Source organism: Corvus cornix, chromosome 5 (genome assembly GCF_000738735.6).
Source record: "Corvus cornix cornix isolate S_Up_H32 chromosome 5, ASM73873v5, whole genome shotgun sequence".
Lineage (NCBI taxonomy): Eukaryota > Metazoa > Chordata > Aves > Passeriformes > Corvidae > Corvus > Corvus cornix.
The window spans coordinates 27,444,212-27,466,122 of record NC_046335.1 but is presented as its reverse complement, the minus strand read 5'-3'; the positions used below and the strand labels follow the sequence as shown (position 1 = coordinate 27,466,122).

The following is a 21,911-nucleotide window of genomic DNA, read 5'->3' as shown; positions in this document are numbered from 1 at the left end:
CAGTCAGAGACATACAATTGTAATATCTCACACTGGTTAGTAGATTTAAAACATTCTTCTTAGTCCACTTTCACCTTCAGGTATTAACTGTATGTACAGAGAGAAAAATAATGGTAAAATATGAAAATTATCAACATGCAAGTAATCCTTTATTTTCTTAAACTGTACTTCATAGATGATATACGTCATGATTCTTAGCAGATAATTTACTTCCTCATAACAAACAAAGGCTTTTACACTGTTTCCAGTGTTAGTGGATTGTTTTTCCTGTTTGAAAGACTTGGAGAATGTACAGGGCTTACTTTATTTAGTCAACCAGCAGAGGTCACCCACAACACTTACCATAGAAAGCTGAAATTAAAACTATAGATAACTTACAAGAAGGTGAAAAATTAAACAGTTTTTTAAGAAGTAAACATTAGCTTCCTCAGGCTACAAGTTTAGGAGTTGAATTAGAAAAGTTTACAAGTCATAGGAGGTTTTTTTCGGACTCGATTTTTTCACATTTTGCTTAGTAGAAAACAGCTACCAGCACTTTGATAATTTGGAGAGAACACTGATCTTCTCGCTTAAAAAAGCAGTGATTGGGCCATCTGTCAGTCAGCAGCTTCCTCTTCCACTGCCATGGCAGAGACTGATACTCAATGGCAAAAAACAGGGAGTCCCACTTTTCAAGTCATAGGAGACCAGGCAATCCCTAAAGACTGATTCTCCTAACCTGCAGGAAAACTGACAGCAAGTTTGGGAGTAAGTTTCAGCTAAAAGAAGCAAGCCAGAGAATCATTGTGGAATGTGTTTAGGCTTGCTGTACCATCAACAGAAGTGAAATTGTATCTGGAAAAGGTCAATGTGTGGAAATACACCATTGTGGCTTCTGTTCATCTTCTGATGTGTGGGATTCTTTTCTATTCCCCAGAATAGAAAACTGCTGCACTGCAGGCAAAACACAAAGAGAGAGTAAAAAAGTTCAAGATTTTATTTTTTTACAACACAGAAAAAAATCTCCTTTGTAGTTCTAGGAATCTTATTAGCCACAGTAATCAGTGTATGAAATGTACATACAGATAAAAGGCCTAATGCAAAATTAGAGCAGATTATTGAGAAGTCAAACAATTATTACAATGAATGTAAGTAATGTAAATTATTTTCTAGATATTAACTGCAACAGTAAAGGAAATAGATTAAATGTAAATACAACTTGTACCACAAACATTCACATATATTATTGTTAGTTGAAATCTTAAACCTATTTAGAATGGTATCCTGTGCAAAACTCTGTGGGGCTGTCTGTAAATTACTTTGTGTGTTGCTTGTCTCTGCTGTTTCTTTTGTCTCCCCAGCAAGGACAAATAAGTCTACACCCTTGCCACCCATGCTTTTCAAGTTTTTCAGAAGCAGGAAATGCTAGAACAGTTCTTAGGGGCCATAATGCCATCTTGCAATTTTTTAAATTTTCCTAGATTAACTATAGTTAACCTTTTCTTGAAAAATGTATTCAGAAACATTCCTTGATGACCATAAAAGTAATCAGTTACTTGTGGGTATTTTAAATAATAATATTTATTGTTAAAAGCACGATTTTAAGCAATTGCTTTTAAGGTTGTATTTTAATAATATGTTCATAATTGATGAAAAATAATATGTTCAAATGTTCATAAAACTAATAACATACGTGCTTTGTTCTGGTGTCGTTAAATAGAGCTTGATTAAAACCTTAAATCTTCCTAAACAAACAAAAAAAATCTTATTGTCAAGTATACACAAATTTTAATCCATAGTTATGAAATTGACCATCATTTGCTATAGAGTTACGGAGATTATTCTGAGTATCTTCTAGAAAATGGTTTGATTACTGAGTGAGGACAGTCTTCGAAAAGTAAACCTTTACAAAGTGGTTTAGCCTCTGTCAGTACAGTGTGTACATTTGTATTGACTTAAGAAGTAGATAGATCTTATTTGTGATGTATATTAATGAATCTGTATTTTGGTTAATACTGTCCCTTTCAGTGTATATGGGACCTTTCAAACTTAGGTAGGATTTATTGTAGGATTACCTTTCATGCATTACAAAGAAAAATTCTGAAAGCAGGTTTCCTTAATCCAAACTAGTCGTGTTAGGTTCTGCAGAAAAACAAATACAGACTGAAAGTCAATGACATTTCCATGGGTCTTTTCCTATTATAATTTGAAATACTGAAAACTAAGTTTATAATCTCAGAAGTATTCATTTTCTTCTGGAATTGCTTAGGGAAGTCACCAATTCAGTTGTGTGTGAGGAAAGCGCCATACAGTTGTTTTTACTGGCAGAGTAGGTATCTTAAAGAAAATAAAATTTAGTGGGGCTTCTTTTCCCTGCCCCCTCAGCACTGATTTCAGCAGGAATAGTGTAGTGTGTTTAAACAAAAACAAAAAAAAATCCCTAGGTTATCACATTTCTATTGCTTTACCACATGCCGTGTGTCTACTTATACAAGCCCACAGTGAAAAAACACAGCAGTAATATGTTCAGGAGTAAATGTTTGTCATGTGTTTATTAACTCTGATTTTTAGTTCTGTTATTAATCTGTAATTCATTCTAATAAGCAGAAAAAGTGCATCTCTTTATCCCAGGTAAAGGTTTCTCAAATACCTCTCAATTTTAGTCAATCAATATCTGTCCATTCCCAGCTCTCTCATTACCCCAGAGTCGCTATACCACCTTTAGGTATGAAGCTGCCAAATCATGAATGCTGGCAGACTCCAGTAGTTGAAATTCCCAGTGGAGCAAATAAAAGCTTTTTACGGAGATTCAGTGTGAAATTAGATCTAAATTATTTTTTTTAAAAAGCCAAACTTCAAGATAAGAGAGTTATTTTCTGTAATTACATAAAAGTTTGTAATATCAAATAGATTTATTTTCTGTGTGTGTAACCACCACATGTATGTTAAATACTTTTTAGTATTAGAGGTAGTCATGCTTTGTGAGCTCTAGTAAATTCCCCAGACAATATGTCTACTACTCAAGAAGTATTATTTCTGCTCTACAGAATCATCAAAACTCAGAGGTCTTTGCATGTAAGCACACAGATGAAATCAACTTAGTTCTGCATGCAGTTTACTGACAAACTGAACTTCACAGTACCTGGATAAAAATGTAGTCTAGAAACAGGAGAAAGCCAAGAAGTTGTCAGAAGGAGTTACTAAGGAGTTTGTTTTTCATCCATACTGATTGGCAAAAATCCTGCTTGTTGCCAGTAAAAATATTGGAAGGGCCTCTCTGTTCTGTGTGAAGAAATTTTTTGCGTAGTTTAGACAGTAAAACTTTTCAAATTCTTGTGGAAGTCATTTCTTCTTCAAGAGCTTAATTTTGGTTTAATAGTAGTCATAAATCATGAAATGAGAAGGATAAGTTACATAACAGTAGCAGATTTTGATCTGTCTTGTCTTTAGCACTCATTGCCACAGAAGTGTTTTGTTTTATAATGGTAAATCAGTAGCAGATCTCCGTAACCTGGAAAATTTTAGTGTTTATAACTAACCATCAGTGTTCCTCTAAAGCTGGTAACAACTTAATTTTTCTTTCTGCATACTGTCTTTCTGTTGGGATTTATTATGTAACCAGTGTATTTTTTGGAAAGTGTGTGATAGTCAATTTTAGATGAACCAGAAATAAAAAGCTCAATAGCACCCTTCATAGCTTCTCACTGTTGTTTATTCTGTACTGGTTCAGTTGTGTACAAACTTTATAAATACTAGTGGATACCACAATTAACGTAGAATGATGTGATGGAAAATGATACTGGTTTGAACAATTAATGTAATGTTTAATGTAATATATACAAGCAAAAATTCATAAGCCAAAATTCCAATCTTTTGAGATAAAATCATACTTTTTAATAGGAGACAGATGACTACCGATATTTTGACCCCAAGATGCTACGAGGCAGTGACAGGTGAGTTTTGCTTCTTTCATTTTACTCCGTGAAAAGACTAACTTAACAAAATCTATTTTTATTTTACTTGCTGACTACTAGTAATTCATTTTAGTCATTAATTCCAAGTCAAGACAGTTGGTGTTGAAGGAATTCACAATTGGGAACTTGGATCAACCAGATAAATTTTTATAACACTGAAAAAAAGAATCTAAAAAAACAAATGCTAACATGTACGTCAGTTTAGTCACAGGAATGTGCATTAATATTTAGCAATAATAGATGTTAGAGTTCTTCATAGTTGTACTTCTTGGTTTCTTTGAAACTCTGTGAGTTCACGCTGTTAAGTTAAATAGTCATTGGATAGTGCATAGAAATTTCTTTGTCACTTTTTAAACAGTTACTATTTTGATTTGAATACAACCCTTCTTTAATAATTTTGTTAATATGTTTTAAAAAAATGATTAAAAGTTGACTTCATTCACTTTTGTATAGGATGGGGCGCATTTTATGTTCATGTGCATGTGAAGGGAGACTTGGATATAATTTATTTTGCCAGTAAAAGAGAGGAAGAGGAATTACACCAGTAATCTTTATTTTTGCTTTGTATCTTTAAACAATAACTGTCTGATAGTCTCACCTAATTTAATATCCTAGAAACAGAGAAGATACTTAATTTTAATATACCTTCTAAAAATAACTGTCATCAAACCTGTGAGAAAACAATCATCTCATTTAGTTGCACCAGTTTATTACAGGATCAATGTGGATAAAGTAGGTTCAGGCTTGGTTTTAGTTATTTGCATGAAAATTCTGTCTCTGCTTTTGTTCTTGAAACATGGAAAGTAAGTGGACATGTATGTTTTATTGAAAAGTATTACAGATTATATCATTTCAAAGATAAGCAAATTTTGAAATTATCAGAAAAGTGCTAGTATTTTATGTTTCATTTTGATTTCAACTGTCACTGTTTTGTTATGCTTTTATAGCATTTTTGGTGGATGTTTTGCAGAAGTGCAAAGATTTATTTCACTCAAGCCAAAGGGTTTTCTCACTTTTTTTCTCCACTCTGTATAGTTCTTACATTGCTTTAAACAATGTAGAAATATTCATTTACAGCAGTTTATAAATGTGGCATTCTGTGTAGCTATAATAATCGTCATAGGGAAGAGCTTTTAATTTCTTGTTTGGGATTTTTATGTAAACTCAAGTTATATTCCTTAAATCATATTTGAGCAAAACTCATAGTGGTCTGTCTAATTCTCCCTTCAAATATTACGTAGACAATAAAAACATAGGTTAGTTGTCTTGACAAAGTGCTATAAAATAGTATAATTAATGGATTTAATTAAAAAGTGACTAATTTTATTTTCTAATCTACTCCCATTTTAAGAAATACTGGCATTTCCACTTACTGTGTTTTAAATAGAGTAGGAACTGCATTGCTGTAATTCAGTCTTAGCAAAACAGTATCTTTCTATCCTGTGTAAAGCCTATCTCAAGTATAAACAGGCCTTGTCCTCTGAGAGGATGACCCAAAATGTATGTGGATTTGTCATATCATACTCAAATGATGCAAGAATTGGGGTAACAGTTTTACTTACGGGAAGTCTGTAGTATTCCTGACAGACAAAGCAACACATTAGAGAGAGCCATTCCTTTTTGAAACCTATTTTTCTGATACACTGGAATCTGTGTTGAGTCAGTCGATCGTGGTCATTCAGAGAAAATGTCTTAAAATAGGGGAAAATGCAGTTTTTAATCTATGTTAGAACATAAGATGCATTTGACTACCTGTGGCTGCAGGCCAGTACAGGGCAGGAGGGCAGTGGTATTGTGAGAGCAAAGGGCAGGAGAGCAGACTGACCCTTCACAGCTTTTTCTTCACTTTCCCCTTCCCTCTGAAGCTGCAAGGTGATGCAGGAAGGGAGGTTTCTCCCACTCTCCCTTCTACCTGCCTGTGTACTCAAATGGAGAAGTCTGTACCACACAAACTTGTGATTTTCCTCTTCCTCCCTTAATCAATCTAATCCTTACATAACTGCTGCCTATAGTAGTTTTTGAGATTTGTAAGCATTAGTAAGTGTGTCTGCAGGCACTGCAAACTGACTGGCTTACCTAGCTAGGACTCCAGGAGGCAGGATTTCTAAGTGCCATGAATTGTGCTAATGCTGGTGACATTTTTTACTCATTGTATTTGCTCCTAACAGCACCGTAGTTAGAGCTTTTAAACTATGGAAGATTGTTGTCATTTAAATCAAATACCTGGAGGATGAATGCAGAAAGGCAGTTATTGTTCTATTTTATATTTTTGTCCAATATTACATAGTAGTCCGTAAACACGATGGGTACATGATGCGTATTTTGCATATTTCTATTAATGTGTAATGAAATTTGTGTTGGGGTTTTTTTGTGTTTCTTTTTATAGCTCAGTTCCAAGAAATAAAAATCCATTCCAGGAGGTAAGTCATGTAGAAATTATTTTTCAATGTTCATGTGTTAAAAATAAATAAATCCTGAAGTACAGTCATTTTTGATGATCATGATTAAGAAAATGAGAGGTCTTATTTGCAAAAAAGAACTTAGACTAATTATATCTGGTATAAATTATCATTAGCTGTTATTCTGAAGCTTTTCATCTTCAAAGGACTATGTAAGTATTAACTAATACTGGAAAAAAAAATACAGAAAATTCTTCTGAAGGTAATTAACAGGGATTTACTAATATTGTAATTGAGTGAGCAATTTAAACCCCCCATCTTTAGACCAGGTTTTCAGAATGCTGATTTAATGTAGATTTAATCCTTTGTCCAGCCTTAAACTACAGTGTTGACCACTAGGTGACTAAGTGACTATTTTAAAGAGTCTCTGCAATTAAACGAAAAAAGCAAAATAATAATGAATGTTACCATTTCATATAAATGCTTGTAACTTTCAGTATTTTTCTACATAAGTATTTACAAATAGTAAAGGTCATATCTGATCTTATTACCAAGTTTCATAAGCAAAATATTTGCCTTGGCAATATACAAATGTCTCGGATTTCTCATGAAACGTCCTAATTATCTTCCATAACTAAAGAAATACCATGTGGTATCATAAATATATGTATGGCTACAGATGGTCGTACCAAAAATGTCAGTAGTAACATAAAGTCTATACAAAAGTCATATAGTATGGTCAAACAACTTTGGATAATGTATGCTAACAACAATAATACAACTATTAAGTCCCCTTTTTCTAGTAATGAATTGTTCTCTTTTAAACACAGCCCAGAAAATAATGGTGGTCTTTACCTGTAATATTATAAATTATTGCTGGTAGTAGGTGGGGAGGGAAAAAATAATGAAAAAGTGTATTTCTTTATGACAGAACTATTTTATTTACAGCCCAAATGATTTCTTAAGCATCCATGGAAATATTTTAACTCTTCCTGTGGTCACATCTCCAGACAAAAAAAGGAACATGTTGAAACTGTATACGTATCAAGTATGTCTTAATAGAAGAGAGTAACACACTAAAAGCTCTCAGCTTGCTATTCTGCATCCTACCAAAACTTCAAATATCTTCTTTCGGATAGGAAGCAGTGGTTCTGTATCCAGTTCTTATGAGACTGCAGTGTGATAGTGATGATTTTTGTTGTAGGTTTAACAATCTGATGTATCACTACTGAAATTGAAGAACTTGAATGCATGCTCTAATAATGTGTCTGTTGTCTTTTAGGCCATAGTATTTGTAGTTGGAGGAGGCAACTATATTGAATATCAAAATCTTATTGACTACATAAAGGTATGTGTACTTCTCTCAGTTGTAGTCCTTAACTTACTGATAGAAACCAGATAGAGCATGTTTTCTGTAATATTTAGTATTTAAAAGACAAAGTCTATGAAATTAGCCTTAACATCCTTATTCTATACAGAGTCTGGGAAAAAAAGAATGTAGGTAGAAATTGTGGATTACTAGTTCAGACCAACAGAAACTTACTGTTTCTTGTATTTTGTTCATGTTGCTCTTTGGAGTTGAGTAAACAAACTGCATTCTCTTTTATTTTGTGTTCATACACACCAACATTGTTGAAAACTGTCAGCAGATGTAGCAAACTGAATTAACCTGTTTTAGGGTCCTGTCAGTAGTTTTCCTGTGCTGGTGTTAAATAAAGCAACTGTAGCATATCATAACCTTGAAAGTAAGGAACTAGAATTCTCTAGTTTTCATAAATCTTGCAAAGAAATACCCCAGTGTTTTTTCATATGCATCTTGGCAATATGGAGTCAGTTCAAACTCAGACCTGCAGATAATAGCATTTGATTGTATGACAGTCTTACTTGAGCATAAAGTATGTTGTTTCAGAAGCCAACATAATGCAAATACTGTGCTATCTGTTACAGCAAATATCAGATTGGCATCAATATCTAAGCATTTATTACTTACCCACATTTAGAAGTTTTCAGTACTGATTTAATAGAAGCTCATTCTTGTTAAACTGCATCATTTGATTCTGTGTAGAAATCATACAAGGTGTCATATACACAAGGAATAAAGTATGTAACCAACTGTGTAATGCTGATGTAACAATTTAATTTCTCTGGTTCCAACTGGCCAGACTAGCAGAACACATGTATACCAAAAATCAGTGGATGGAGACAAATACCTAAATCATTACAGTTCCTGGGAGGCAGGAGTGGAATTTAAGCACTTTCCAGGAATTAAATTATTTAAGCACTTTTCCAGGAGTAACCTTAGTAAAATTCTGAAGAAGGTAATAAATTATTTACCAGCAGCAGCCTACCATTCTTTCTTCCTGATCTTAACCTTGTTCATGGTACAGTTGTCCTGTCCTCTGGTAGACAGGATTGAGGCTTTTCACACAAAAGAATAAATATGGAGCATTAATCAGTGAAAAACATTTATTCTACAAAGCACATGAGAGCTTTATGTCCAGGTAAATCTTGAAGAATGCAAAGTGAGAACATGTGTGCTGAGTTTCTCCCTGTAACAGGCAGCCATTTTGGAACAGAGCTGGTCTGGAGAGGGGAAAGGATAGGAAGAGGAATGTAAATTAAAGAAATCATTTAAATTTGGCTTAGCACTCATCACTATCCTTGATAATTAATTCAGTGAGGCATCTGCCTGTGGCAGAGTGCTTTGTCAAATGTTTAGCTTGCTCCTTAGTCTACCCAAAGCCACTTTAGGTACTATATCAATCCAAAAGATGCCCAGTAGCATGAGTATTTGTTACTTCCTACTAAAAAAATCTCTGAATTCCCTAGAGGTTAGTTCACTTCTCTGGTTCTAGCTGCATGCTGACAGAGCTGAGGTTTGCTGTGTATGTGTATATACAGGGCACTTGAGTGATGACAAGTTAAACACTCAGCACTTCATATAAAGTGGCAGGAAGCTGAAGTTTCAGAGGAGTAAGAGGGCAAACAGGAGGTCATTTCATAGATGGAGAGGACAGAAGGAACTGAAAACTGTGGAAATGGTAATGTTAGATCTTATGGAGAGTGAGAAGTTGAACATACTCTTTCTTCTTCTGGAGCCTGTGAACAGAGGTTTTTCATCACAGTTGTCACAGCTGAGGGGTGCTGTATGTTTCTCCACTCAGACTGTGTACTTGAGCAATGGGAGATGACCTGCCAAGGGGGAAGACTCCTTTATTCCACATAGCCCTTTGCTCTTCAAAAAACAAGGAAGGTTAATGAAAACCTTCATTCTCCCTCCCAGCACCTGGAAACCTGTGTGCCTCTCCCAGGTGACACAGTCTTATCCAACAAAATTTGCTTTTCCATGTGGTAGACTTCCAGCATCTCTTGTTTCCACAGATGTAGCTTATTAATTATTCTCAAATTCAATCAGTCTTTCTCCAGAATAAAAAAGAGAAAAATCAACAGCTCTGTTCTTGCAAGCAGATACCACAGAGATTTTATTCACTGCTTTGTTTTTCTAAGCACTGTCCGTTTTGCCAGTTTGCCTCTGAAACCACAGAGAAAGTATTTTAAAACTTTCTAAAACAGGAAGCAATGTTCATTCAGCTTTGACATTCGGGGGATTTTTTGTAGAAGAATTAAGAGGAGCCCTCAAATCAAATTATTTGTAGTTCTGTGCTAGAATGGACTATCTCACAATGTCAAAAAGCAAATATTTATAATGTCATTAAGGTAGATTGTGCCTTAAAATAAATGTATTGTCCAAGTTCAATTCAACATGCTGAAAATGTGTCATCAAAATTGCAAGCCATAGGGAGCCTCCAAGAGGAGACTAGCATACTGCTTTGTGCAAAAGAATTTAGTATATCCCTTAATTTCCTTCTGTAGATGCTTAAAAAAGTACCACTTGTTAATTTTCTGCTATTCTGTTAAATAATTGATTTCTTATGGACTTCTCTTTTGTAGAGTAAACAAAGCAAACATGTCCTGTATGGCTGCAGTGAACTTTTTAATGCTACACAGTTTATGAAACAGGTAGATAACTTTGATAATCTCTACAATATTTATTACTTCTTTATCTGTAAATCAATTTATATAACTCTATGTCTCCATGGATTTTTACCAAAAAAACCCCAGATTAATCTGTGAGAGATTAATACATGTTCTTGTTACCTATTTTCATTTGCTTGAAGTGGGGTTTTCAAGTCATTATTTATAATTCTCTCTTGAAGGCCTGTTATCAATGTGAGTTCACAGGTAATGCAGGTGAACAAGTTCATAATAATTGCCTTTACATAAATTCTACTGAAAAAAAATTAGTCAGTTCTTGGAACTTTCACAAACAGCATGTCTTTCCAGGGTATTCTTGCAACTTTTTCAAGTTACAAGATCTTTAAACCTTTGTCCTGGTGTATAAATATCTATAGATATACAGATATAAAAGTACTGGCCTAGTGGGAGGTTGGTGTCCATACCTATACTAAAATCTGTCTTTTAGTGATGTTAAAAACATCATTACTTCTCTATGCCTCATTGCAATACAGATACAAAATAAAAATTATTCATGGTGGTCAGCAAATAGCAGCCCTTCAGTAGCTGTCACCACCTATGGTTTTATGTCCTAGTAAGATGAGAACAAGTGATTATTCAAAACTACATTTTAAAGAACTAAATTAATTGTTGTTGCACTTCGAGGACACGAATGGTACTTGCTAGCTTTTAACTCCTCATTCAGCTTAATTAACTTTTTTTTTTGTCTTGACTGTGTACACTGTACCTTTACTTCATGAGATGCATTCAAATCTGAAGATTTGAAGCTCAGGTCTTCTCCTCTGAGGGTATGCATTAAATATTCTATTACCAGCAGATTTTTGATTCTCAGAGACAAACAAAGTTTATAGGACAGAAATATTTGCTGTATAAACTGGATATTAGTTTGTCTGAAAGAATAAGATTAGCAATCTAATGACTTTTTGTCTCTTCATGTTTAGCTATCCCAGCTTGGCCAGAAATAAGACTGAAACACCATTACCTGGATGGCAGCGTGACAACTGAGAATTGTTACAACATTTAGATTATCTTCCTACCTTTAATTTTGTCATTATATTAAAACTTAAACCCATTTCATTAATATGATAACTTTTAAAAAAAAAAACTGTAATTAATACGGTGTATATCAGCATTTCAGAAATAAAACTTAAAACCTGCTGTGTTTCTGGTGGGGGTCAGTTTCACTATTATTCTATTTTAATTGCAGTATTAGCTGTGGTATATGACAGAACTGGCTGAAAAGTATGGCATTTTCAAGTTCTTATATGTAAGTTTCTGATACAGTAAACAGCTTTAAGAAAAGGTCAAGTCTGTCTTTAGGAGTTATGTTCTTCTTGAAGGCCAGAGTATCTTTATTTAACAAAATTCAAAAGAACAGAACTGCCTTTCAGGGCCACAGACAAACAGCCTTAGTGCAAGAGAACTCCTTCTAGTTCTTACCTTTTTATTTTACCTAAGTCATTATTTGATTTGTCCAGTCTTTGCATTATGGTCGAAAGATGTACTGGAAGATACCTTCAGTACAAGTTTCAGGTACAGTAATTTAGCTTTTCTATTAAGCTTAAGAGAAAATTGCTTGCCAACACAGTCAGTTTCAAACTGTAGAATTGAAATCTTTAATAGTTTTCTTCTGCACTTTTTACTGTAACTGCTTTGACTGTTATGTTTGGGAAGAACCCAAGTCATACTCACAAAACAGCTCTTAACTGTTTTATAAGCACATATTTAAAATACAGTTTTTAACAGTTCCATTAGGTAGGAGCAGGTTAGTAGTTTAAAGAATCCAGTAATGAGATCTCTGGAGAAGGCATACAGGAATTAAGAGAGCATAACAAAATTCTTTTTTATAGATGGAGGTCTCTGCCTTTCTAACTTCTCTGGAAACAGCATTGCTACTGGTGAAGCAATAATATGACTTCAAAACAAGGCCTAACACACTCAAAAAGTGAAAAAAAAATTTGTGGGTTTATTAGCAAACTGTGAGAATTACTGGCTTACTGTAAATTTTTCAGTAGTGCTTTTTGCACTGTTTTTCAGTGTTGAATGTTAGTTTTGCACTAAATGCCCTTTCCCCAACTAGATTGTTTTTCAGAACATCTGTACAAGATATGCAGTTGACCTATTCTGTAAAAGTATCACAAGAAAAATGTGTAATCTAGACCATGTTATCAAAAAGTAATAATGTTATTTAATTATCTAAGTGTTGTAAGCTACTCTGCAATACTGCTATAAATTTCTAATTTTACCAAGTCAATAAATATATTTACTATGGTGTTCATTGTAGTTGTTGCATGTGAGCGCTGTCCCAGATTTCAATAAGCAAGGGCTCACTGTCAAATGCAGTTTGTTATTCTAATTCCCCATATATATATATATATATATATATATATGCTATATTTGTTAGCAAAAACAAGGTCAAAGTGTGTCAGGAAAAGAAAATTATATTTAAAGTGTTTATTGCTTCTTGTGGGAGTTTGTTCCAGGCTCTTGAAATAATCCCTCCTCAACTGTGCTTCCTGTGCAAAGAGTTTTAACCTTGCAGCTGACAACCAGCTTATGAAAAATCTGCCGATTGGTTTTTGTCCAGATCTTGGCACTGCGCACTTGAATGAGAAGCACTCCTAAATCCTAGCTTACAGAATTTGCTTTTGCAGTAAACTGTGTAAAGATAGAAGAATTTACTTTGGTGGCTACATTCAAAAATCTGTTTTCTGTCTTTACAGTGCCTCTGGAGACAGGCTGCTTTTGTGCCCAGCTTTATAGCTGGATCTTCAGGTCTGCTGTGTAAGCAGGCACTGGTCAGTTTGGGAGTTGGGATTTTTAAAAAAAATAAATACAGTTTTTGTACTTGAAGCATTCTTCTCCTTCATCTCCAAAATAGTTTTCTGGGTTTGTTGTAGTAATAGTCCTGAAGCTCTCTGTTACCTCTAAGTCAGGCATGTACTGCTCTGTACCTCTAACTGTGTGCCTACCTCGTGCTTCCTCCTTGCTAATGCAACCTGAATTGTGGCATGCTGGTTTTTGTTACATGGCCCTTTTCCCAAGTACTTCTGTGGATTTAGGAATGTGGAAGGTTGTACAAGAAGTCTCTGGTTAATCTAGAGGCAAACAGTGTTAAAAATAAGCTCTCTCTTTGGTAAACTGGTTCAGTTTATGGTTGTCATGGTGCCTTTTGTATCTTCAAAGGTCCCTCAAAGGCCTGTGCTTAAAGGAGAGATTATGCCTGGCTCAGTGAGTCTTTTAAGTAAAGTTGCAGCATTCATGTTGCATGGAAGACCAGTGAGGTTTGGAACTTTTCTAGCCCCTTCTCTGTTCATAAAGCTCTGACAGGGCCAGCTGGTGAGGCAGCATCAACGGCCGTGCTGGCTTCTGGCACAGCAGCTTCAGCTTCCACATCTCAGGACAGGCAATTCTTCATTGGGATCTACCGTCCTATTTAGGTAAGTAAAGACAGCAAAAGGCTGAGTGTCAAGTGCTGTACCTGTTCTCAGGAAGAAAATTAGCAAATTAGCAGTCTAGTCTTCATCTGTGGAAAATTGACAATCGATCTTCCAGGAAGTATGGACAGACCTTATAAATAGTTGCACATACTTCAGAATACATTCACATTTTGACATTTTAATTTGAAGGTTTTAGAATATTTAGGTGGATATTTTGGGACTTAATGGTGAATTTAGTGAAAATTCTGTTTTTTTCAGAATTAGACACTAAAAAAGTAACAATAAAAAAAATGTAACAATCAGAATAAAGGAAAAAAGCTTCTGGAGACCAGCACTTCATTTATATGCTCTTTATTTGTATGATGCTCTCTGGTGCAAATCAGATAAAAATCTTTCTTAAGCTAGAAGTAAATTTTGCTGTTGATTGATGGTGTTTACATCAATCTGAATGGAATGTAAAATAGCAGGTTTTTCCCTAAATCCACAGGTTCTACAGAGAATGGGAACAATGCTATCAGTCACAGTTACAGAGCCAACACAGCTGTGCACGCATGGCTCCAGGACTAGAGCTGAACAAAGGGCAGCATTTCTCTTTCCACATAAATTCTATACTCCAAAATGGAATTGCTTAATGATTAGTTCAGTGTGTTGACTAGAGCAATCCTATGACATTTAGGAGGTAAAAGGTTTATAAGTGGGTACATGGGAACTTCCTTCCAAACTACCACGGCTGCATTCTTCATATCTGAAGTAAAAGGTGTTGGGCTGGAACTATGTCATATCCTGTATTTACTGACAGTGGAGACACCCGCTCCCTCTCTTTGTTTGGATCATTCATTAGTTGTGACTCGTTGCTGACAGATGGCTCTGGCTCAGAGAAAGCCAAGCCTGGCCAGTGTTCTAGTGGTACAGAAAAGTTAGCTGCAGTGTCAGTGAATTCTATGTAGCTTCAGAGATCAGAGAAGATGTTAATATTTCTTACTGCAGATCAGTGGATGAATTGACCCACTTCTGTTTTATTTGGAAGTGGCTTAGTAACCCTGTTCTGTGCAGCAGTCACAGTTGTTTTCAACAATATTCAGATACATTCTGCTCCTTAATATGGTCACGTCGTTGCAACATGTACCATCCTTCAACGGCATGCAAAAATCTGCATATTGAATCCACCAATGCATCATATTTTTTTTTCTACAATTATAAACCATTATAAACCAGGTAGTTCAATTGCTACTAGAATTTTAAATTCGGATTATAAACTTTGTATCTTTCCCTTTATCTGCTCGTGTGTTTCCCCTTAAGCAAACCAAGTAGGACTAAGTTTTACATTCCTAAAATGTTATATTATTCCAGCTCCTCCTTATAATTGCATAGGTTGACTGGTTTGATTTGGTAACGGAGGAGTGATCTTTATCCTGTGAAACCAGACTCATATGCCCAAAAGCCTTTATCTGTCTCTTCCAGATCCTCCTTCAGTCTCCCCATCTCATGTGTACATTCCTATTTCTGGCAATGTAAAAGGGGTAGATCACAGATGTAATGCTTTAACAGAAAACTGATTTTAGCACCTCACCATAGACACGTAATACAACTTTCATTTACTGCTCTGAATTCTTACCTGTGTTATGCATGTATCATGAAAATCAATGGATGAAAATCAATGGATGAAAATGAAGTCCCAGAAGGGGTATATAGCTTTCCTTAACAATAATTGGTGTGGATTATTTCAGTACTTTCTGGGAGGTTTTGATTTGGTTCTAATAGCAGTGGCCTGATAGGAATACAGTTCTCCATAGTGTTTCCTACAGCTAAAACCATTCCCCTACCTTTTTCTCCCTGCCCAAATAAATTTGTATCTTCTTTCTGCATATAGACCTTCAAAGGCTTTCAAATCATACTGAAGATAAAGTTTTAACAAATAATAGGATTGTTCCTATTTCACTTTGGAGAGTAAAACTACACAGGTCAGCTCGAATAATTTTTTGTGTTAGACTTAATTGAGCTGTTTAATTTACTCCCTGAAATGACCTAGGACCATTTGTACATTCAGCTACAATGGCAAGTCTTCCTATGTTCTTTCTGCATCTCTAAACCAAGACAATAATTGTTACACCTTGTATAAGTTTCCAAATGACAATGGGAACTCTTGTTCTGAAATGTTTTTGACATTCAATCTGATACATGTTCTCAAAAGACCTTTTAAACCATAAATCAACACATATGTATTTTATCTGTTTCAAGTGCAAGTATCTATGTACACTTTTTCTAGAGCACAATACTCATCATATGAAATAGATTGAATAAGATCAACATTTTCTTCCATCTACAAATCCCTTGTGATCAGTGCTTGGTTTGTTCATTCTTTTATGTAGCGTGTTCTCTGTTATGTGTCCATAACAAAGACTCTCAGATCGGGTGACAAAACCAAAAGAAATGAGGGAGAGATGATGGATTATGACACGAAATGTTTCACAGGCAAGCACACTTTTCTTGTGTAGAGCTTGTGTAATAGCAAAGCTAATTGTATTGCCAGTTTTGCTAGCACTGAAATAAACCCTCTCTTTTTAGATATCAATGAAGTGAAACACAGCTGGTGCAATTTTTTCTTCAGATTCCCTTACCAGTATGTTCCAGTCATCTTGGAGGATGTCTATTGCTTCATTTTCTTGGGATTGTTGACAGCTAAACTGCTGAGCTTCAGCTGGGATGTAAATTCACTTTTAAACCGGAACATGAGGCTGTTCCCATAGATAACTAATCAGCCATGGGCCCCATTCAGATACAGTTTGAATTGGTAACTCACAAGGAAGTAGGATGTCATTTAGGATGACCTACTCCTAAATGTCATAGTCTGTCCAGCTGCAGTACTGAGGATATTTTTTGTCTTCCCAGGGAAAAAAGCTTTGGCTAGCCAGCCTTCCCTCACTGTAACCATGCTTTGATGAGCTCTTTGAAAGCAAACAATGTGAAGATAAACACTACAACACAGGGAAGGGAACTATATAAGTCTACTTTCTGTGAGTTTTATATCTCTGTCAGGCTGGAAATCACCTTTATCATACGAGAGATAAGTGATAGTTTGAAGGAGAATGGGGAGGAAAAACCCCCACATTATGCTGTGGGACTGTTCTGAAATTCTTACAGGGAAATTGTACAAGTCTTTGCTGACCACATCACCGCTTTCTGATGTTTCTGCACACCACACTTCTTCCCAGGGGAGGCATCTGTCTGTCAGCCTTGCCTTGCATAGGACAAGGAGCCGCACTGAGGTTACCAGCCCAGGGCTCTCAGGTAGGAGAATGGTACCATACTCGCTCCTCACTGGAAAGGTTGAATTTGTGCCTGCTCAGGGCCCAGTGTGAAAACAGGTGAACCTAAAAGAGGTCACTCTTCTGCAGAGCCACTTTAGGGGGGATTTTAATGATAATACCTCTCACTTATTAGTTAGAATTAATTTTCTTTTTCTTATCTCTCCCTCTCAACTTTAATATCAATAATCAAAAGCACAGTCCCCATACTGTAGGATAGGACACTGCTTAGTCAAACAGTCAGTGAAAACTTCATGAAGGCTGGTGTTTTATAATCATGGCAGTCAAATCATGAACAGCAAATCAAACAGTGATGTTTTCCAAATTGTTTTTCCTCCTTTAGGTGTCATTAGTAATTTGTTCTGCTACTCTCCTGGCCGGCCTCCCTATGTGCAGTCTCTGTCTGGTCAGGATCTGGGCTTCAAGTGCCAAGCTCACCTGTATCCAAGCCAGGCTCCAGTGTCCCAGCAGAGACAAGGATTTAGCCCCAGAATACTTGTAGTGATACCTCAAAGGAAATGACTGGTTCCCTTCCCAAACCCACAGAAATATTTGTACAGCTAAAGTTCCTGAAGCAAAAACACATCACATTTAGAAGAATCCTTTGGCACAAGATGACCTTGCTTTCTGTTACCTATTTCTAATAAACACGCATTTTGGGAACAAAAACAGTGCTAAGAAAATAAGTGCAACTCTGGCTACAGAAAGGATGAGATCTGGACGGCATTCTTTGGAAATCTTCACAGTAAGATATTAAGGACAAATATCTCTATAATTTAGTTAATATGCCACATTTCGATGCTGTTCATATAATATATATTTACTTTTTCTACAATGACAATAGAAAAGCTAGGAGACCTTTAAGTGTATTCACTGAAAGGCAATTTTCTTTGTTCAGTGTGATGAGGATTGGTAACTGAAGCGATTTCAGCCTATCTTACAGAAGGAAAATGGAGAGCAAGGCCATTCCCAAGGCATCAAGGTGTAGCAATCACTGAGGCAGCAGTGTGTGAAGGGGGAGGGATCATAAAAAGACTCCACCACAAGTCCAAGGGGATTTGGATTCTCCCCTAAAATGGAAGTAAAGGAGAGAAAGTAATCCTACCAGTCAGGAAACCTACAGCGACCCTACACAGGCTCCCATGCCCTTCCCACAACTGTCATGAGTAGGGGACCAAGAAATAACAGTGGGCTCCATCCCAGGGGTGGTCCCAGGATACAGAACTTCTCTCTCCCTTCCTTCTCTCTCCTTCACAGAAGGATGGCCGGGGAAAGAGCAAAGCACTAAGTCATGAACCTCAAGTGACCACATATGGTTGGTAACATCTGTCACCAAACAGAGCCAGGAGGGAAACCCCAGCATCTAAAAATGACACCCTGCTGGGCCAGGTGTGAGACCAGGTCTACGCTGGCATTCTTCATGAGAAGAATTGTCTACCAAGGAACTGGTGAAAAAGTTCACATATTTAGGCACAGTACCAAATACCAGGAAAAGATGAATGCTGCCTATACAAAGAGTATTTGTTGTCAGCAGAAGATGTAAGCACAAAGAAAATGCAGTTCAAGTGACTGCAGGTGCCTCTGAAATCTTGCATGCTGTTTGGTGCCACAGCTCCAGTTCCACTCTACAAAACTTTGTGGGTATACAAAATAAAGGTGGAGACAAAACACATTAGGTTGATCCTACTGTTGTTTTATTGGAAAGACTGGACTGGAAAGGAAACAGAATCTCAGCCAGGTCAACATATCAGGCAAAAGCTGGATATAAACTAAAGTCATCTTTTGCTACGAATACCACTGCAGCTATTTTGAAAGAAAGCACAAGAAAACATCGGTTTATGCCAGTGGACTGCCTTGCAATGCACACAATCAGGTTCCCAAGTCTTTTGGAGCAACTGGTACTCCTACAGGGTTATGCAACTCTGTGAGGATCCAATTCTTGAAAAATAATGGAATACCTAACTGCAGCATCTTATGCTGTTTTGTGTGTTCTTTTGTTCATCCCCAAATTCATCAAAACTCATAAGAAACATCAGTATTTTATGTACTACAACGGCAGACCTGCAATATATATTTCCACACACAAATTTCATTATTAAATACAAAACATGGTTTTAAGAATCTTAACATTTTCCATACCACAGTTATACTTAGATTAATGTGTTGTCTTCCTTATGAAGTGCTTTTATTTCATTACATGTTTGAAAGATTCCCCACATCTAAATTTAAGAAGTCGGTAGTCAGTTGTTTTGAAATGGGAAGAGTTGACATGATGATATGAATTAAAATAAAATTATTACTCATCAAATTACATCAAGTTCTTTTGCTGGCTATTTAATTTAAACCTGACTGGTAGGTCGATATCATAAGCTATACTTTAAATGGAATGCAATTAACTTGAAATAGATTTTTTTGTTATTATTTTGATAGAAGTGTTTTTCATAACTCAGTGTTCCTTTTTCCTTTCCCCACTGCGATCAAAATGTAACTGTCTGAAAGTTCATCTGGCAGCGGAAATGTTGTTTCCAGTTTGCCTACAGATACAGTCGTTTCTCAGGGGCTGGCTCATAGCAGACGCTTTTGTAGACAGTCTTTAAACTTTGCCATTTCAGGGGCAAGCACTCTTGATCAAAGGATGAATAAAAAGAAAGGCCTCAGGAGATTCCTTCTCGGCTGACTACCTCCAAAGGGTGTTCTTGGGTTATGAGCTCTCTGAATCCCAAAGCTACCTTTAGTTGCTATTTTTATCTTCTAAATTTCTAGACCTGTAGACCTAAAAGCAACTACAAATCTTCCTTGTAGATTAAGCATACTCCATCTCATTTCACACACTACTTTTGAGGAAATAGGGAAGGGGAATCATGGATGGAAGCCAATGCTGTAGTGTAAATACCCAGCTGATCCGGACATCTCCTCCACAGGACGGTGTTGTCCCATGGACCACAGAAGAGGTTACGTTTGTGGAAAAATGCACATTACTTGTTTTGAGGGCTGTGGATGTGGTACAGAACCCAGAGAGCAGCAGATATTTAGCAAAGAGCAAAGGGAAAATGCACCACAGCCACCCGTGTGAACACTGCCCTTTTTTAGGCAGTGAGGCAACAGCAGTGGTTCAACGGGGGAATGGGAATGAAGGAGAGAGACATATGCACGGTAGGAAAGAAACAGCTAAGAGGAGTAAACAGCCACTGTTTGAGTTAGAAAAGCTCTTAACTGGAAACTGTAAAAGAAAAGATGTAAAAGAAAGAACTGGCACGCACGCATACAGAATTATCCTTGTAGAAGGAAAATTTTTCCTACTTCAAGAGAAAAGGGCCCTATTCTACTGAAATGAAATACTGGCTACTTAATAGGACTTAACAAAAAAAAAAGAAAAAAGGGTCTGAGAACAATGTATCTATTATAGCCTTGTTTTCCAGCAGATGTTTTGAGGTGACACAGAACATTTAGTGGCTGGGTGTTCTGTTTTAAAGACCATGCTGTGAGTCGTTCCGGAACAGAGCAATTTTGGCTGTACAGGGCTCTGAAATTACCATTTTTAAAGTGTACTTAAGCTAGTAAGCTATGTGTAGCTAAAGACTTTTGTTTGAGGAATAGGGGCAGGAGGCCAAGAAAGGTACCTCCAAAAGGAAAATGGGCTTTATCAATAAATCAAAGTATACAAAAAATACTAATCTTATCTGGTTTTTAACACATCACTCTGCAGCCTTAGTAAAATAGCATATTTTACTTGAATTCAAAACTAACATTTCTAGCACGTAGAAAAAGAGCTTTTGCCTTGCAAAAATATTTTTGCAACAATCAGGTGTCTGAATGCCCTTCCCAAAGAATGAGCACATGAAGAGAATAATGATGCTATAAACTATGTTTGACCTTTAAACAGCTTTAATTTTGAAACCAGGCTTCACTGAAGCAATGGCACTATTCACAACGAAAAAAATTAAGCAAGGTCACTCAGCATGAACTTACCTTCTAGAAGTTTGAGTAAATGAACTGTTATTTCAGTAGAAAAATTTGAGAAACGCTCCAACTTCATTAGTTCTTCCTATGTGACAGAGGCCTGGGAGAAGTTGCACTCAGTTTGTCTGAAGCCCTGAGTTAATGCCGTGAGCTTTTGAATGTATCACGTTTCTAGTAAGAAGTCCAAACATTTGAGAAAAATCAGCTGAGCTAAATCAGCTGAGTTAAATTACTGCACCTATTAAAACCTATGATGGTCAGCTTAACTATTTCCACCAATATCGAAGAAATTACGGTTGCCACCACTACGAAACAAAATTCCAAACTATTGGTATCTTTGCAAATAGTTCACTAAGAAAATTTTAACAGCCTTAAATGCTTAGTAATAGCAAAGAGCACTTAAAACTCAGCCAAGTCTGTTGCAGGTTTGTGTTCATTGTCACCAGGTATCATGTATTCTAAAGGCTTGTAAGTTGAGAGGCATTTGGAAATTACTTTGATTTTACTAAAACATGCACAGGCTTTAAATAAAAACAGATTTTTCAAAAGGGCTCGTTCTTATCTTAATTCTACTGCAAGTGAAGTCAGAAAAACACAGGAAACAGCAACAGCTATATTATAAAGATCAGGTATCCATCCAGTCTGGCACCTCCAGCCAGGTCAGTACCAGCAGTTTCAGAGATAAAACATTTCTGCAGCCCAGAACTTGGTTCTAATGCAGGTTCACATCCACTGTTGACTGGTGGCAACAAATTAGTCCAAGCTACCTGTATTTCATACAACATACTCAATAATCTTAGGGTCTTTTCCAGCCTTAGC

The 21,911-nt window shown here is 36.2% G+C and overlaps 1 protein-coding gene and 1 long non-coding RNA gene across 2 annotated transcripts in view; one reads left to right on the top strand and one right to left on the bottom strand.

The window, feature by feature from the left end:
• The window catches only part of SCFD1 (sec1 family domain containing 1), a 52,512-nt gene extending 39,842 nt beyond the window's left edge, over positions 1-12,670 (top strand). Inside the window, exons 21-25 of the mRNA XM_039552467.1 lie at positions 3,880-3,932; positions 6,340-6,373; positions 7,635-7,700; positions 10,304-10,372; positions 11,329-12,670. Of these exons, the coding sequence (XP_039408401.1) occupies positions 3,880-3,932; positions 6,340-6,373; positions 7,635-7,700; positions 10,304-10,372; positions 11,329-11,352 (246 nt within the window). The 3' untranslated portion in view covers positions 11,353-12,670. The remainder of the gene's footprint in view (positions 1-3,879; positions 3,933-6,339; positions 6,374-7,634; positions 7,701-10,303; positions 10,373-11,328) is intronic.
• LOC109144176 lies at positions 128-21,275 on the bottom strand. The gene is made up of 4 exons (XR_005601976.1): positions 21,102-21,275; positions 8,343-8,409; positions 2,055-2,121; positions 128-933 (listed from the first exon to the last, which is right to left on the bottom strand). It is a non-coding gene; the product is annotated as an uncharacterized LOC109144176 (long non-coding RNA).
• Positions 21,276-21,911: the final 636 nt, after the last annotated feature.